The sequence below is a fragment of the Otolemur garnettii genome, unplaced genomic scaffold (assembly GCF_000181295.1).
Source record: "Otolemur garnettii isolate 467f Iridium unplaced genomic scaffold, OtoGar3 scaffold00019, whole genome shotgun sequence".
Classification (NCBI taxonomy): Eukaryota; Metazoa; Chordata; class Mammalia; order Primates; family Galagidae; genus Otolemur; species Otolemur garnettii.
This window is the reverse complement of record NW_003852414.1, coordinates 5,460,927-5,478,681: the sequence shown is the minus strand read 5'-3', so window position 1 is coordinate 5,478,681 and position 17,755 is coordinate 5,460,927. Positions and strand designations below refer to the sequence as shown.

General features: G+C 41.3%; 1 protein-coding gene across 2 annotated transcripts in view; it reads right to left on the bottom strand.

Annotated features, from left to right (window-relative positions):
• Nucleotides 1-6,565: 6,565 nt before the first annotated feature.
• The window catches only part of ZNF438 (zinc finger protein 438), a 125,367-nt gene continuing 114,177 nt past the window's right edge, over nt 6,566-17,755 (bottom strand). Inside the window, exons 2-4 of one of the 2 annotated variants that reach the window (XM_012803254.2) lie at nt 17,020-17,128; nt 8,641-10,474; nt 6,566-7,295 (exon numbers count right to left, since the gene is read on the bottom strand). In XM_012803254.2, the coding sequence (XP_012658708.1) occupies nt 6,680-7,295; nt 8,641-10,474; nt 17,020-17,026 (2,457 nt within the window). In that variant the 5' untranslated portion in view covers nt 17,027-17,128 and the 3' untranslated portion in view covers nt 6,566-6,679. The remainder of the gene's footprint in view (nt 7,296-8,640; nt 10,475-17,019; nt 17,129-17,755) is intronic. The other variant, XM_012803253.2, reaches the window with a different exon arrangement.

The window sequence follows — 17,755 nt, the reverse complement described above, 5'->3', positions numbered from 1 at the left end:
AATTTCAGAACCACTCCCTGGAGAGATGACAGAGAGACGAAGATTGTTTGAAGTTCAAGCGTCCTCTTTTTTGACCATGTTCTACCTTTGCAACCTGGCAGGCCAGGAAAAGGGCAGAAATTCAACAGGAAAGCCAGGCCGGGAGAAGGAAGGGGCCATACCCTTATACTTAGCAGAACTGGCCAGATGTGGGTGTCTTAGGAAAGAGAGAAGTGGAGGGGTGGGGGACAGGAAAGCTGTTGGCTCTGATACTGCCTAAATTTGCATCTTTTTCAGAGGACTTCATCTCTGCCCATCTTTTTATTTGAATTAGGGTAAGAAATGAGGGACAATTTCAAGTCCAACACAAACCCAAAGAGTTGGTAATGGAAGTAAAACTTTGAAAAAGGGTTTTTAAACCCAGCAGCTTGTTGGGGTAAGACCCCATAAGCAGCAGTGTCCCTGGGTGATGATTTTGCCCTTTTGCAGAGGGGCAGCGGAGAATCCCTTACTGGGGCTACACCTAAAGGCATTCCTGCATTAGAAATTCCTGCATTAGGTGTCCCTCTGGCTTGAGGTAGCCTTCAAAGGGCCTATAAAATGCAAATCTGTGGGAGATCAGTCAGTCATCAGGCACCTGATAGCAGGGACCTGAGGGACTGGGGGACACCCGGGAAAGGCCATGATGACATGGGGGTGGTCATAGAGTCTTAAGTCTATAGCCATGTAGTTCAAATTGTATTTGTTCATTAGCAGCTCATGAAATCAATTTAGTAAACATTGAATTAGAACAGAACACATCAAATACAATGCACATAATTTGTACACGGTATGGTTTTTATGAAAGCAATCCTCATGTCCCAGTTGTAGGGGTGTGTGTGTGCGTGTATGTGTCTGTATGCACACAGATGGATGCGTGTCTTTCTTATGGTGGGTCATTGTTTTCATTGGACCATTAGGCACCCGGGGCTCTAGTCAGAAAATGCTTCAGGAGCACCCAAGTTGAGGGGCTAAGGCAGATTCTTCCTCCTTCACAACTGCACTGAGGCCCTCATCATAACAATACAGCTACAGCTTCACGTGGTAAGGCCATTTTTCCAATTGAAAAAATAAAATGCAGCAGAAACGTTACAGAAATGTAATCAGCTTCCATAGATTTTCTATGCATATACAAGAACGTGTATGTCCCTTCTCTACCTCCCTTTCTCCCTCCTGTTTAAAGAGCAAACAGCAGCACACTGTACAAGATTCTGCACTCTGCTTCCTTCACACAATACTGAGTGCAGCACAGAGAGTGCTATTTCCACCTTTCGTACTGCAGTGAGGTATTCCCTGATATCGTATGCTGTAATGTTTTGATGGACACTTGTGTGCAGCCTTTCAGCTTATCAGAAGCAGTGCTGCAGTGACATGCTCGTGGGTGCATCCATGCAGTAATATCTGTCAATTCTTGATGTGGAGTTCCTGGGTCAGAAGATCTGTACGTTTTAGATTTTGATAGATGCTGTCAAATTTCTCTCCATTGAGGTTGCACCAAAACGTTATGGCATCCTGCGACCTGGACCCTGGAGCCCGGGTACCCCCCACCCTTACAGGGGGCCTTCTGTCATCAGACAGCCCCTCATGCCACATCTTGACTGCCCTCCTGCTTCTCTCTTCCTACCCCAACTTATAGAAAGAGTAAGGACTATTTGAAAAATATTGTCTTCTTAGAAATTTTAGAATAACTTCCCTTGGGTGTTAACCATTGTCAAAAAGGTTCAATTAACGTCTTATGAAAAATCTAATTGTGGTTTAATTTGGATTACACTGGGAAAGGTAGTGTGTTAGTTTCCTGAGAACATACCCTTAAATGTTACTTTTAGATACAGCCAGAGCTTTGGGATGGTTTTTAGCTCATGTGTTTGAGCCACCTGGATCTCTTCCATGGCCAAATTTTTGTACTAAGATATACATTACAAGTCAGACAGTAATCAGACCAAGTTCATTGCTTTGTCTCTGAAAACACCCATAGAATACCTGGTGATCTCCTTGCAACGCCTATGGAGAGATTAAATTCATATTTAATAAAAGGCAGCAAAATCTTTTCTCCGAGCTTAATAACTATCAAAAATACGATCTATTATAATTCTAGTAACTTGCAATTTTGTTTTTGGAACATACTAAAAAAGGCAAGTATTGTCATCCTATTGTAAGGGAACGTTTTACTGCTCAGCTAACAGGGAGAGGGGCAATTCTGATGACAGGAACACATTTAATTGGAAAAAACCTGGTTTAGCTTCCCATCAAAATTAGAACAAGTAATCTTTACATTTCTTTTGGTTGTCACATTTGGTTTCCCTCAATGGATAGCATTTTTTCCTAGGGTTAAGCCACACATTGAAATATTTTCACACTTCAGGGTATGGAAAATGTGACGCACTCCTAAGCTGACATCTGCATATTAAACACAAATTTAAAATGTGCTCAAGAAACTGTGGCTATAGTTTTACTATCAGGATAACTACGATCGTGCCCAAATATGAGATGCAATAAACATTTCACTGCCGAAAGTAACATTCCCGAAGAGGCGGATATGGTTAAAACATATATTAGACTGCACCACAAGCCCAGATAACCTGCTGATTGTCTAACGTCACAGAAGTCAGTATAAAGTCGAAGCTAAAAACCTGTTCTGCTAAGTCTCAGTTCATCCTTACCAGGACACTTTTTCTCAAGAGCTCAGAGAAAAGAGGCGACTCTATAAAATATGTACCTAACAAAGCATGTCAGCGGCTTGAATGGAGCAGACCAGTCCAGATCTGAGAATTCTAAGAAATAAATGAAGTCGAACCTTTACTGCCAACAACCGTATCACTGGGGCCATGGAAAACTGGAGCCGTGCAGCTGGAGAGGGGAGGAGTCTGCAGCCCGAGAAGGCGATGGAACGCACCCAGGTTTTGATTATTTATGGTGTGCTGATGAAGAGACAACTTTCCATATGAGGAACAGCTTAACAGAGGAACGGTCAAGCTAAACTAGGAAGAAGTCCAAGTGAGAGAGCGAGCAACAAAAGAGGACATGAATAAAAATGACAGGTAATAAAACAATACAAATCTAAAATGCTGTAACTCTCAGAAATAATTTAGGGCCAAAAGGAAAGAAAAAAAGTCTAGTTCTGTTGGCATTGGGACAATTTTCCAAGAAGCAAAAGACATTAAGTAAAATGAATGTGCCGAATTGAAGACCAAATTTGCCTCAGTGTCTTTCTAGCTACGAGTTTGGTTGCTTCTAAGGCAGGTTTATTCATAAGAAGGAAAGTGAAAATTTGTCTCTATCTTGGGTGGCATTGGGGGTGGTCCCCTTGGAGAACAAGGGAGCTTTCCCGAACCTGGAAACTATAACATTGTCTTAGGAATGAACCCACAAGCACAGGCATCCACCAAAAGGACCCTATGCACCCCAAGCTTCTATCATTTTCAACAAGTATGCTGGATACTGAACCCTCCAGGGCTCTGTGCTGAACCTCTGTTTATATTATATTCTCTGCCTTCAGAGGCTTAAAGTCTAGTGGGGTAATCAGAAAGTCTACTGTCTGCTTCTGGGCAGTGGGGTGGGTGCTATGACTGAGCTAGAACAGGAGTTAGGGAAGGGCAGAGAAATGGTCATATGGAGGATATACTGCCCGAAATGAGACCTGAGGAATCCAAGCCCCGAAGTGGGGCCTGGAATGGAAATACAGGAGAATGTCTGTAAGGTGACCACCCAAGGGACTATAACCAAGTGGTCAACATACAGAGGTGGTCAACACCAGGAACTAGGCCAACTGTACTGATACATACATGTGGTGCATGTGCAGTCTATAGAAATTAAGTCAACTTAGGCGGCGCCTGTGGCTCAAAGGAGTAAGGAGCTGGCCCCATATGCCAAAGGTGGCAGGTTCAAACCCAGCCCCGGCCACAAACTTAAAAAAAAAAAAAATTAAGTCAACTTAAAGATGGTGGTCAATTAGGGAGGTTCTACTGTAATTTAGAGAATTTTGCTTTCTATATTGATTGAATAGACACTTGCCAAATCTCCATGCAATCCAAATCCTGGTTTTGTTAACAATTAAAATATATTTTGTATTAAAAAATGTACATTTCTGTGTTTCTTGGTAGAGTTTTCATCCTTGGATTCTGTACTTAAGGTCTACCTGAGCTGTTTAAATTATCCTACGTGGCATGATATACCTCTTCTTCTAAGTCTGGCCAAAAGCATAATAAATACCAGCCACCAGGTACTTCATGGCCCAAGCATGTTGGACATGTAATTTGTATCTCTTTGACTCTTCAGTGATGCCTGGACGGAAGAGCAGTCCCAATCCCTAAGGGAGTGGAGGCTTAGGGAACGCTCTTGAGGTCACACAGAATAAATATTAGAGCACTTTATCTATACCACACCATCTGGGGGCTAAGTATACAGGTTGGCACTGTCAATAACACTTCTACACCCAAGGCAGGCTCTGAGCTCTTCCCAAAGTTACTTTAGCTAAATTATTCCCGCTTGTCATCCTACCTCCCCAGTAGAAGCCCCTCTTCCCACCAGTCCACTGAAGCACGACTATCAAGGAGCAGAAACTCTTTTTATCTTGGGTGGCACTGGGGGTATTCCCCTTGTTGACCAAGGGAGCATTTCCAGAACCTGGAACTGCTTGAAACACTGTCTTATGAATGAACCCACGAACACAGGCATCCAGTGAGGACCCTGTGCACCCCAAGCTTCCCCTCAAATGTTTTCCTAAAGATGGTGCACTCCCCCAACCTCCAGGGATTACTGTCCTGATGAGGTGCCCTAATTTGTTGGGACCTGGGGGCTGCAACTCTGAAATATATTCTGGAAGGGGATCCAGCCAGAGAACTTCATCACGAGCCATTGCACGTTCTCCCGACCTTTGGTCTTTTCCCCAATCCCAACTGTATTTCTTTCCAGAGACTGCCTATGCCCTTGCTGTGAGAATATGCAGTTAAACACTAACCAGTGTGGTACACCTCCACAACCTAGGACTTCAGACTCTTCATTAAGTGCTCAGTGGATGCATACTATCCTCTACCTTTGTCTCCACATATACTCCAGACCTACGACTCTGCTTTTTGCTATTATTTCCAAAATAATCCATAGCATCTGAGGACCGAGCATGCATCATCTCATAGTTTGAATTCAAGTTTCATGGTTTGAATTCAGGTAATATTCTCCCAGTAGAACTCACTTGGTAATGTCTTCAAGATCAATCTTCTAAAACACAAACTACGAACTGCACTGAATGGTAAAGTTACTTCATTATCAACCCGGGAAGTTCTCAAACTATCCAACAGTAGAGGTCTGATATTCTCTCCTTGAAACTGAGCGATCAATTGCTAAATCATGGCACAATCAAAGATTTCTAACCACACCCTCTTATTCTCAAAAGTTATAAAACTATTTGCAAAACAGCAAGAATTAAGTTTTCCTTTTTTGTATTATTTGAGCCAAATTGTGCCTATGAACACTGCTTTTAAAACATTTAAAAAGATAAGACCCACTATCTTATCAGTTAGGATTTAGTTCTTCTACTTTAGGAAACTTCCTGTAGCACAAAATAACGCTATGACGATACCTACGACAAGCTTCTGCAACCAGGGCTGACCACACTAATGGGGGGTTTCACAACAGACTGAGATTTTAGTAGGAGGGGTACACAAACTCCCCCCTTTTAAGAAAATGATTCTGTAGCTAGGATGGCCAGAAACCTCAAATGGCAACTTTACTGATTCGAGGCAATTTCCCAGGAATTTAAGAGGCAATCATTTACTCTTGACTTTCAAAGGCAAGTTGGGCTTGCAAAGCAGTTGCAACCAAAATTGATCAGCAAGCGACAACCCTCTGAAGTTACTCAGGAGATGAGGAGAGCAGCTGAGACACCTACACGTCTGGACTGAACTATCTAGTTCACTTTCCAGGTTGTAAATTTTCTGGCCCCAAAGACTACTTGAAAACAACTTTTTACCAAGAAAGTGGATTTTTTATTAGCTGAAGTACTTTTTTAATTTTACCATTTTGATATGGAAGACTATAGCTGTAAGGCTTGCCAACAAGTAACTATCTTCAAGACAACGTGCATTGAAGAAAATAGCACAATTGCAAAAAAAAAAAAAAAAAATTGAAGTCCTGAAAACATGGACTTTAAATTATGGTAGATGACAAACTTCTTAAAATACTACTCTGCAGGATATGCAAATAAAGCATAGAATTTAAGAAATATCAACATTTACTATCTAACTTGATACTAAGGTTGAATCTGGAATGGTTTTGCCACCTGGAAATTTTTCACATTTCTTGATCTACATAAACAGAAAACAACAGAAAAGGATACACACTCTCACACATGTTTTTACTGAAGACTGTATTTGAAGAACATCCTATAATCCTCTACACTTCATTCTCCAAATTTTGGTCTTTTTATTATGAAATAAAGTCTATGCATTATCAGTACATAGAATTTTAAATTAAGACTGCATATGGTTAGAAAAATATGCATTTTTATATTTTATTTCATAAGAAAATAAAACTATGTACAAAAATCACTTCTGTCCATTACTGTCGATCCTAACTTTTTGATTTAATTAAGCACCACATAAAGCACAAAGCTCTGAGAGAAGGTGACAGCAAAGCTCTCTCCCTAACCCCAGCTTGCCTTGGCGTCTCATTTCTCAGTTTTACAGGGAAGTTCAATCACTCCCTGGTTAGAGAATGTATTTAGAATAGTCCACAGTCTGGAAGGGTCCTCACAGTTATGCTGGCGTTCCCAGTGGAGGAGGAGGTCCTCTTTCCTTCCCAAACTCTGTGTACACAGGAGGCAGTTGAAGCCGGAAGGGGACCACAGGAGCACAGTATAGAAGCCAGGATGCTCGGGGCCCGGGGGGCTTTCCCTGGGCTCCATGGCTCCTGCTTGGGCTCCTTTACTTTCCGTGAGTTTTTCCACACCATTCTGATGATGAAGGTAGAGTTCCCTTTTTAACTTAGGAAAGGCATGTGCAGCCTCCTGAGAGGGATGATGCTTCACTAGCTTTCTTCTTTCCAGATGTTGCCTGCAGTCAGGAATGGCGTGTTTAAGCAGTTCTTCCTGAGTTCCCTTGCTGCCTGGTAAGATCCCCTCCTGTAGCCTGCCCTGAATTTCCTCTCCGTGAACATAAAGTAAATGAAACTTTATTTCAGCAAAAGAATGAGCAGTGATCTGACAACGGCCACATTTGAATTGTAATTTGACTTCATCTGCCTGGTTTAGAAGGAAGTCTTCTTCTAGGCTTGACTTGTTTTCCCTGAAAAAGACAAAATTTGTGTACGTAAGATTTCATGAAAGAACACAACTGGAACTTTTTCTTAAAGCTCTAAATCTTCAGGATGTAAACACACTCACTGATGAGGTACCAAGGGTGGAGCAGAAAGCAAGAGCCTGGTAAGACCTTCAGCAAAGGCCGCAGTGAATGCCAACTGCCACTCCTGCTTGGGGCCACACGCTTCTTATGCTACCAGCATCTGTTTGATAAAAGCGTGTTTCCCTTTATGCATCTCCCCCAGGTGAGCTAACTCCTTTGGTTCCCACAGGGACAGGTGTAATCAACCTGGAAAAGTCAAGTAACCCCAAATATAGCCCTACAGGGACACGCTCACCTGGTTCAGGTGAAGTAACTGTCCCATACAACCCAGTAAGAATGGAATATAGTTTGGACATTACACGTAAAATTCAAAATCTAACTATGAGACAACAAGTTAAGAAGTGAGGCTTCTTTGTCCTTTAATGGAAAGCATGGAAATCTGAAAGAGGACAGAAATACCCAAGAAAAAGAGAAATTATAGAAAAGCAAAGAAGTAGTAAAGCAGGTGCCCCTATTATTATCAAATCTGATACAGTAAGCCAAAATTGAATACAAAGTATTTAGAACAATCGGGACAATTATAAATAATGGGCAGAGACTCTACCTGCCGGAAAAGGTACGCTTCTCCTGGTGACGGGGAGAACTGATGGCAGTGGAAAGCGCTCTACTGTCACCTTAGTGGGGAGGGATACACAGCCCAAACTGAGGGTGTTTCCCTGCTGAATTACTGCTCTAGCGCCTGTCTGCCGGGCTTTCAAATTACTTATTTGTTTATAACATTAGGAAGCAGTACCAGGAAAAAGTGATGACAAAGGAAAAAGTTAACTCAACCAGATGGAATATATAGGGTGAGGTATGGGAACCTGGGGGTAGGGATCACCCAGCCGGTCCATTCTGAGTTCCCACTGTGGGTCATCATGTTCTGGGCTAATGATGCTGTTTAGACATAAATTCTGTGGATATGATTTTGGGGGAAATTACATGTAAACACTATCAGGAACTATATATAATAATTTATTATTTCATTTTCAGAAGCAAGAATAAGTTTTTCTCACCCAGTCGTCCCCAGCATAACTCAAACCAGCGTTTACGCTTTGGCTTACATAGGTTAGTGTCAATGAAAATGCTGACTGATCCGAGAACAAAGAGAAATGAGATCATTCTTCACAAAATAGGAAGACTAGATAGCTAACCTCACAAAATCTTAATCCAAGAAATGATTTAACAAATTTTTCTCCTGCAGATCAAAATACACTTTCTTGCCAGGCTTCCGTTCCTGAGCACTCACCTCTCCAGCAACCCTTCTGTCCCTCTCACGCTGGCCTCTCTGTTCTTGAGCATGTCTCCTGACTGTGGCTCGCTGGGGGAGGGCTCGGTGCTAATAACAACTCTGTGCACTTCTTTCAGATGGCCCAAATAGACTCGGATGTGACCAAACACTTTTGCGCAAAACTCACAACACATGAGTTTCTTCAGGCGGTTCTCCCCATGGTGAAGCTTCATGTGTGTGCTCAGGCTACCAGAACGGACGTAGGCCTTGCGACAGAGCCGACAACTGTACGGCCGTCTGTTGGTGTGTGTGTTCATGTGGTCTCGAAGGTGCTGCTTCAATTGGAAGTGGTGGTTACAGATGTGACATCTGTGCCAAGGCTTCTTAATGCCAGAGAGTCCATTTCTGAACACAGAACTGGGCTTAGGGGAAGGGCTATTGTCCTGCTTAGGGCCAGGACATTTAGGAATGAGTGAACTGTTTGACAAGACATCTTGCCCTAGGTTTCCGAACACCTGAGATTGTAGTGTGGCTGCAGGCGCAGTCAGGGGAGCCAAAGTGGGGATCATAATTACAGGCTTGGGCATGATGCTACGGTATTTTTTCACAGTCCCTGGTTTTTGGTCTCTGGATTCTTGGGAATCATTTTTTGCTCTTTCTTTACCATCCCTACATTTATTAATGATGCTTTTCTTCCTTTTCCCTGGAAGTGTCAAAATTTCATCTGATGCCTTCCGTTTTCTTCCTCTTCTCTTTGCTGCCCCACCAATCAGTTTTGTCTTGTGGTTTAGATCTAGTTTGGTGGTTAGACAAAAGGCATTTTCACGGGGACTCTGCTGTGACACTTGTGAAACAGGTAACTTGCTGGCCATTTTGGTGGCTTCATTAAAGCCTTCTGTGATGGTGGATGTCATTTCACCATCTATCCCGTGCCCCAATAAAGAGAAACCTGCACTTGATTCCACCTTGAGAGCCCCTGTTGTTTTCATTCTCGAGTAGGGTAAGATTGGCACTTTCCCTTTGGGGACTGCAGAGATCAGCTGGACTGCACTGCCCAAAATACCTGGTGGTAACTTGGGCATGGCTTTTGCAAGATCAGCTGGCTCTTTAAGTTTGTCACTGGTGACAGCAGAAGGTTTAATGGATGTTTTCTTGCTTGCAAAGTTTGCATTCCCTGAAATCTCTATGAGGCCTTGCTTGGCAGAGGGGCCCTCTGGTGTGGACAACGTTGGGGTGGCAGGAGGGTTCAGTTCCCTATGGCTGTTGGTCACTGGAGATCTCAAGTCCCCCTGGTCACAGCCATTGGTCAGTGGAGCCATGCTGATGCTGGCTGGGACCTGCTCTAGTGATGGCACTTGCTCAAAGGGACTGGGTTTATGTGGGAGTTCAACAGGGCCCTCAGGTGGGGAAAGGGACATCTGAAGACATGCTTGGGTCTGGACAGGAGGTTTGTTACAGGTATTCTCAGGAGGGCTTAGGATGGGTTGCTTTCTTGATCCTTTATTTCTTAGGGGTTGATATCGAGGAATAGGCAGTTTAAGGTTTTCAGGCAGGGGCATTCTGGGTTTCTGAGCTGGCTGAGCTGAGGCAACATTCGGCAAAGCAACAAGAGAAAAAGTCCCTTCTTGGCCGGCAATCTGCATCAGAGCATACTTCTGGGTGGACATCCCCAGTGGCTTGGAGTTGACGGAGGGTCCAAGACTCACTTGATCAGAGAGTGAGGGTGAATGACATGGCAGCATTCTGGAATTTAAGACTTTGGGCACAATCTTTGGTGCAATGGTCCTAAAGTGACTCTTACTCTGCACACTTTTCCCACTCTGTATTGTTACAGAAGGGATGTGTGCTTCACCTGCAAAGACAATACAAGACATTACTGCAGTGTAACTGTCCACCCTTCTCAGCAAACCTCCGTGCCCTTCCAGACCAGCTTTCCTACCACTTTCGCCAAGAATTACTATTTTCCTCTGTGTTTCCAAAGCCCTGTTATAATATTTACCACTTTCTGTAATAATTCAGATATTTACAAGCATCTGTACCACTAAATGTAGTTTCTTAAGAGTGAGGACTCTGTCCTTCTCATCCTGTATCCCTCAAGTTCATCCTCTCTGCTTCCCCAATTCTGACTCACTGTCACAAGCCAGGGCAAATCCCATCTCTTCTCCTGATCTCCCAAGCTGCAAAGCTTTTCCTCTGGAATGTTCTTTATATTTTATATACATGCCCTGCTCTCCCTATTAAACTCAAGCTTTGTGAGGGTAAAGCCTATATTCAATTCATCTTGATATTTCTCACTGTATCACTGGTACGAAACAAATGTTTCTTGTATCAAACTCATTTTTCACTCCATTTCAGGATACACCATTTGACCCACTGGCAGTGCAATTTGTTTTGCACAGTGGATGAATTCCAGACTGAATGCTAGCTTTGTTGCTGTTTCCCCATGTGACTTGCGAATTTCTTCTCACACCTTTCCAACTGTTTATGTGTGCTTTTGCAATTAAATCACCAGTATTAAAAAAGCTGATGTGACACCTTTAAAAAATGTTGAACAAAACCAAAAGGATACAAAGCAGTAAGTAGAAATACAAAGGCAACATAAAAAGTATGTGCAACACACAAAAAGCACCTTCTAGGACACTAATAGGAACACTTTTAACTGATAGAATAACACTTCATTCTTGGATTTATTAGCCTGACCTAGGACCAATTACCACTACCTTAAGAGAACAATTAGGGAACCATTTCAGTGCCCTGACTCTAAGGACTGAATCATCTATTTTATTCCCCAAGGCCTCCAGGTCACAAGGCAGAAAGTTTCTCATTCCTAAGTACCTCATATTAATCAAACTTCACTTCAACTCCCATTTACTAGGCACCTATGTTATTCCATCATTACGGGCCTACAATCCCTTTTCTGAAACTTTTGGGGCATGATGTATTTTGGAATTTATACTTTCAAATTTTAGAAACATAGTAAGATACGTATACCAAATGTTACATGACACCCAGCAGAATCCGAAGGGCATTCACAGACATAATACCACTCTGCAGCAAAATAAGTATTCACAACAAATAGGACAAATGAAGATTATTAAATAGTCTCAGATCAGTTCATGTTTTTGCCTCTGAATGAGTTTGGTACTTAACTTTTAACAAATTTTTGTTTTCAGAGCTTTTTAGACTTTGGAGTTGTGGGTAAGGGACTGAAGAACTAACTTATTTAGGGAATACCAGGATACAAAGGTAGATAGCTGGCAATCTAGCAAAATAAGTGATTAAAACTTTAAAGTCAACCTTGATTTTAATGGCTATGGCTAAAAAATTCACAATTTTAGCAGGAACGTGATTCTTTTTAGCAAAATGACACTCCTGAAATAAATAAGTAGCACAGCAGAAATGAGTTAAAATACATATTGAGGAACTGACTTTAGAATGTAATCCGTGTTTGGGATGTTATGAAAACATTCCCACTAAGGTAGCTTGCATTAGAGTAAGAGGTAAAAAGAACTAGTGCTGTGGGCTGGAAAAATCAGACAAGGATAATTTTCTTGTTTTTCTTCTTAGTTTTGTCACCATGAAGCCCATTAGTAAACTGAGAGATTATTTGACAACTGTCACCTGTACAGATTGCTACATTTGCTTCTTCCTCCTACACAATTTTAATTTTTAAAGTTCTATTTTTTGAGCCCTTAAATTTAAATGTTTTCTATTTCGAACCTCACCTTCTGATTTTTTTTCTGGAAGAAGTACTGAAGTTATAAATAAATACAGGGTGGCCATAAAGTTCGTGTGCAATTTAAAATTGCACACTATTTTTAAAATGCACACGAACTTTATGGCCCCCCAGTATATTGAATCAGGAAGGAGAGACTTTGTAGCAAGCCTAAAATTATTGATAGCTTTTGATTACCTAGAGACAAGGTTTAGTAAATTATTACATTAACAGTAATAATGGTCTTTGCATTTACATAATGGGTCTGGGATAGGGAAGGGAGAGAAGAGAAAACACTGGGTTATCTTGCTGCTAACTTCTTGAACAGAAAATATTTACTACAAGAAGAACTAGAACAAAGGGTACTCCGTCCTTTGTCAGTCATAACCCTTGTGAAATAATGTGATAATACGTAGCAGTACAAGATCTATTACCTTACTCATCTTCTCAAAAACCACTGTTCAATGGCTGTACATCTCACTGAGAGAAAAGCCAAAATCCTCACAATCGCCTAAAGGCCTCACACTTTTGAGCTTCCAGGAGCCCCTCACTTACTCCTCTACTCAACTCTCCTCTGCCCATGGGGCCTCACTGCTGTTCCTTACACAGTCCAGAAAGGCAAAACCTCTGTGTTTGCTGTGCCCACCTGCCCAGAGTATCTTTTCCTCTAAACACTCCTTGTATAACTCCCTTCAAGGTTTGCTCAAATGACCTCTTCCCAGTGTCTCTCTGACCACCTTATTTAAATCTACAGCCCCATTCTGAACTCCCTACTCCCCTTTCCTGCGTTAATTTTCTCTAGACCCTTTGCTCCATCTAACGTCTTACATTTACAGTCCACCTTCCCTCACTGAAATGAACTCCAAGGCATTTCAAGTCTTGAAAAGACATTCCAAGACTTGAAATGGCCTCCAAGAGGCCAGGGGAATTGGCTTGTGTTTTCAGGGCCTACAACAATATCCAGCATGTGGCAGGGATTCTGTACATATTTACTGAATTTGTTAAATGGTAATAAAGTGATCAATGACAGAAATAAAGAATTTACAGATTGAGCCTTACCTAGGAAATTTTCTAAAATATGTGAGAAGAGGAATACAATTTAAAAATGGCCTTTAATATTTCAAAATTTTAAAAATTAAAAACGAAATAGAGGAAATTATCTGTGGAACATTAGTTCTGTTTTCAATTTAATTTTATTCATTGCCAGAATAAGGAAATAGGCTAGCATCATCATCCTCTTAAAATAAAGGGGATAGGTGATGCCACCTGAATAACCAACAGACAAAGCAACACAAGAGGACAGTATGTTACGCTATTGGGGTATAAACTGAGACACAGAGACAAGCAAGCTTTGCAGAAGAAACTGCTTTAAAGCAAACAGACACAGAGGAGAGGGGGGGATTTGAACAAAGACAGAAGAAACAACTGGAAACAGAAAACTGAACCTCAGAGGTGGAACATGGCAATGTCCACACAAAGAAGAGTAGAAATAACACTGAGCAGAACACACAGCTGAAGCAACTGCAAGGGTCAAGGTCTCCACAGACTTAAGCTGGGAAGGGCTTCTTATTTTTTTATGAGCAAAGTAGGAAAAAGCAACCTTCTGACAGTTCAGGTTTGCAGAAATGAAACCAGATAGACCTTACAGAGCCATACTGAAAGGGTATGAACTAGTCATGATACATTTGAAGTCAACGTGCTTTGCTTTAAGTGATCTTTAAAACGCTCTACATTATAGTGGAAATAAAACTATACAGGAGGAGCAACGGCATTCAAAGGGAAAGGAGGACAAATGTGGTCTGGGAGCAGAGGACACTCCCGAGGCAACTAGCTCTGCCCAGCCTGGAGAATGCTGATGAGTGTGACAGCACCAGCTCAGAACGACAAGGATGGTATCTGCCAAGCTGAGTCTGTTCTCATCAAGTTCCCTACAACTTATTTATCTATTTATTTTTTAGAGACAGGGTCGTGCTCTGTTGACCCCTTGTATGATCATAGCTCACTGCAGCCCCATATGCTCAGGCTCAAATGATTGTCCTGCTTCAGCTTCCTGAATAGCTGGGACTATCAGGCATATGCCACCACACCCAGCTAATTAAAAAGAAATTTTTTTTTAAACCTTTTAAAATTTAAAATAAAGTCTAATGTTGCCTAGGCTGTCCTTTCAAGCCAATCCTCCTCCCTTAGTCTCCCAATGTGCTGGGATAATAGGAAGGAGCCACTGGGCCCAGCCACTGCCAGTGACTTAAAAAGGTGGGTTACTGGGGTAGAAAAGTGGGCTTGCAATCGATATCAGAAGTTAATCACAGCGAATCTGGGGGGTAAAAAGATAAGGTCTTACTGAGTACATTTAATTTACTTATACTTGTCTGGATCTATCAGAAATTTTACAGAAGGGTGAGGGTTTCCATAAAGGTGGTATTGAGTCTAATTTCCAAGAATCATTAAGTATAGAAAATAAGACCAATGAATCAGAAGAAACCTTTGGCAGGAAAAAGAGGGCAAAGTCACAAAAAAATAGAAGGGAAAAAACTCTAGTATAATTACTTGAATGTGCATCAACATGGTGCTAATAAAATAACCATCCAACCATTTGATGTAGAAACTACTCAGTGGCAAGAAAGAAGAATGAATCGGAATGAAGGAAATTCTTGCCGAGATGTGAGATTTATAGTATGCTATCACTCGGGTTTTTAAAAATGGGAAGATACACACAGAGATATATTCTTGCATATGTACAGAGCATCTCTGAAAGGAAGCAACAGAAACCAGTATGAGTGGTAGCCTTTGTTGGCTTCAGAAAGCTGGGGGAAGTATTAAGTCAGGGGTAGGCTAGGGGTTAATTTCCCACTGAATGAAAAGATAAAAGTTTCCCTACTTGGATCCATTTTTAAAAGCCATATCTTTTGGGATATTTGTTATGAATGCATGTCTGTACATAAATGACTAGATAGACATACAGAGCACTGGCTCCCACCTTTTATTTTTCTTGACTACTTAATGACAAGAATTGCTAAGGATCAGGGAATTTAAGCAAGTAGTTTGACAGGCAGTGCATAACTACCCCCCAAAGTTAAGTGCTGAGAAGCATTAGAGCTCATTACCTCCCAAGGACAACTGGAGTCCTGAGAATTGTTCCTCCAAACATTTGGCTCTTTAAGATAAAACAAGACAATCTGCAATAAAGGTCAGTTATGCTAGAATAACTCCGTTTTTTTGTTAAGTAGACTGAACAATAGGAGTCCTTAGAGAACTTGAAAATTCCATTACGTTTTTAAAATTCTAAAATACTAAGATAGTGTGATTATAGAAAGTCTTTCTCCGCAATATGGATACAACAGTGGTTTAGTCCACTAAGCATTTACAAGGCCTTTCACAGATGGTGTGATCTAAAAGCCCTCACCTACACCTACTAAATTACAGATCTTACAGAACTGTGCACTAAATAATGAGAAGTAGAAATTTCCACTGACATACATAATTTCTGGAAATCCTGCAAAATTACCCATAACACAGTTAAAGAGGCTCACAGGACTCTAAGGCACTAAACATGGACTTTTATTAACTAAAGACATAAAAGGCTCACTCAGTAAAATTAATTTTGCACAATTATTCAACAAGAATATTTAATATTAGGATTTTAAATGTGGGCCGTTTTTAATATGTTGAGCATATTAAAATAACTATTTTGAAAAGTGACATTCTACAGTTGGTGAAAAATTGATCTAACTGTAACTAGGGGGAAACAAGGAGGTGTTAAGTCCTTATTATGGTCCAGAGCAGTGATTTTCAACTAGTAGTGTGCCTTTCAACAAGGCACACTAGTGTGCTGTGAGAGGATCTTAGGTGGGCTGCAAAAATATTTAAAGATAATTAATTAAATTATTTTTGAAAGAAGTTCAAAGCACAATTTTTTTTACTTTTTTTTTTTTTTTGTAGAGACAGGGTCTCACTCTATTGCCCTCAGTAGAGTGCTATGGCATCATAGCTCACAGCAACCTCCAACTCTGGGGCTTAGGTGATATTCTTGCTTCAGCCTCCTGAGTAGCTGGGACTACAGGTGCCCACCATGATGCCCAGCTATTTTTTTGTTGCAGTTTGGCGAGGGCCGGGTTTGAACCTGCCACCCTCTGTATATGGGGCTGGCGCCTTACCTACTGAGCCAAAGGTGTCACTCTTTTACTCCTTTTTTTGATCACCATCATTTAAGTGTACCATAGAAGTTTAACTATGGATTCAAGTGTGCCCTGAGATAAAAAAAGGTTCAAAAACACTGGTTTAGAATCTGTGCTAGGTCTTTTAATGAAATCCTCACCCAAACTCAGCAAATATGTATTATTGTTCCCCTTTTACAGGTTTAGAAAAATGAAGGTTGAAGAAACTAAATAAGACAAACTGCACATTACAATTTGAAGCAAGGACCTTTCTCTCCTTTTTTCTCCTCTTGAAAGGCAGGAGGGGGGAGATTAAAAGTTGCCCTAATTAATCTCAAAACAGAATACCATCTCTGAATCTTAGAAAAACAAGATTATAAAACTTGAAATAGAAAAGGCCTGTTACAGCCTAAAGTTTCTACTATCATTTAACTGATTCTTTTAGCCCATTTATTAGAGAGAATTCATGGAAAATTAATAGTCATTTGAAAGCAAAAGCAGATTTTTATAGGTGAACTTGCCACTTACTATCCATAGGATTCTGACAAATCCAGAAAGGCTGCCGGACATTTGTTTGGAGAGTGTGCAACGTGTGTCCTCCTCCTCCTGCTTCTCCATTCCCACCAAAGGATTGAATCTGATGGACAGTGTGTGCGTATTAGAGGCAGCAGAGGGGAGAGCGGGGGCTCAATGGCACGAGGTGTCACTGTCCAACCCAGAGTTATCCAACTGTTCCACAGGGTAGCTAGCATAAACAGCATTAAGAGATGAAAAGAACATGAGGCAATTCTCTAGATAGCTACAAACAACTCACTTCCTGATTTCCACTGGCAGAACCAAGGCCTGCTTTGTTGCAAGCAGAACAGAGTTGTTCCCGTGCGTCTGGTCATTGGTTTGGGCAAAGTTCCATTATTCTGTCTGTTGGGGCTCAGAGGCCTACTGCTAAGCATGTAGGAGGGAACAGGGAGAGAAAGGAAGGAGTGTCCCTGTTCTTAAAATAGGCCCCCTGGACCCAGGCTCAGGATAGCTGCCAAGTCTTAGCCACTAAAGAGCAAAACTTTTAGGTGTTGTTTAGGTTTTAATTTTATTAAACTGAAAAACCCTATTTTCAATTTTATTTGTTGGCATCCTTGTTCTCTCTCCCACTTGGCTTTCAAATAATAAATTCCAGTTGGGGTTCAAACTGTTTCCCAAGATGGCCTCTTGTTAAAATAAATATGGTAAAACCCTGGGGAAGTCTAGGATAAAAGAAATGTCTCATAAC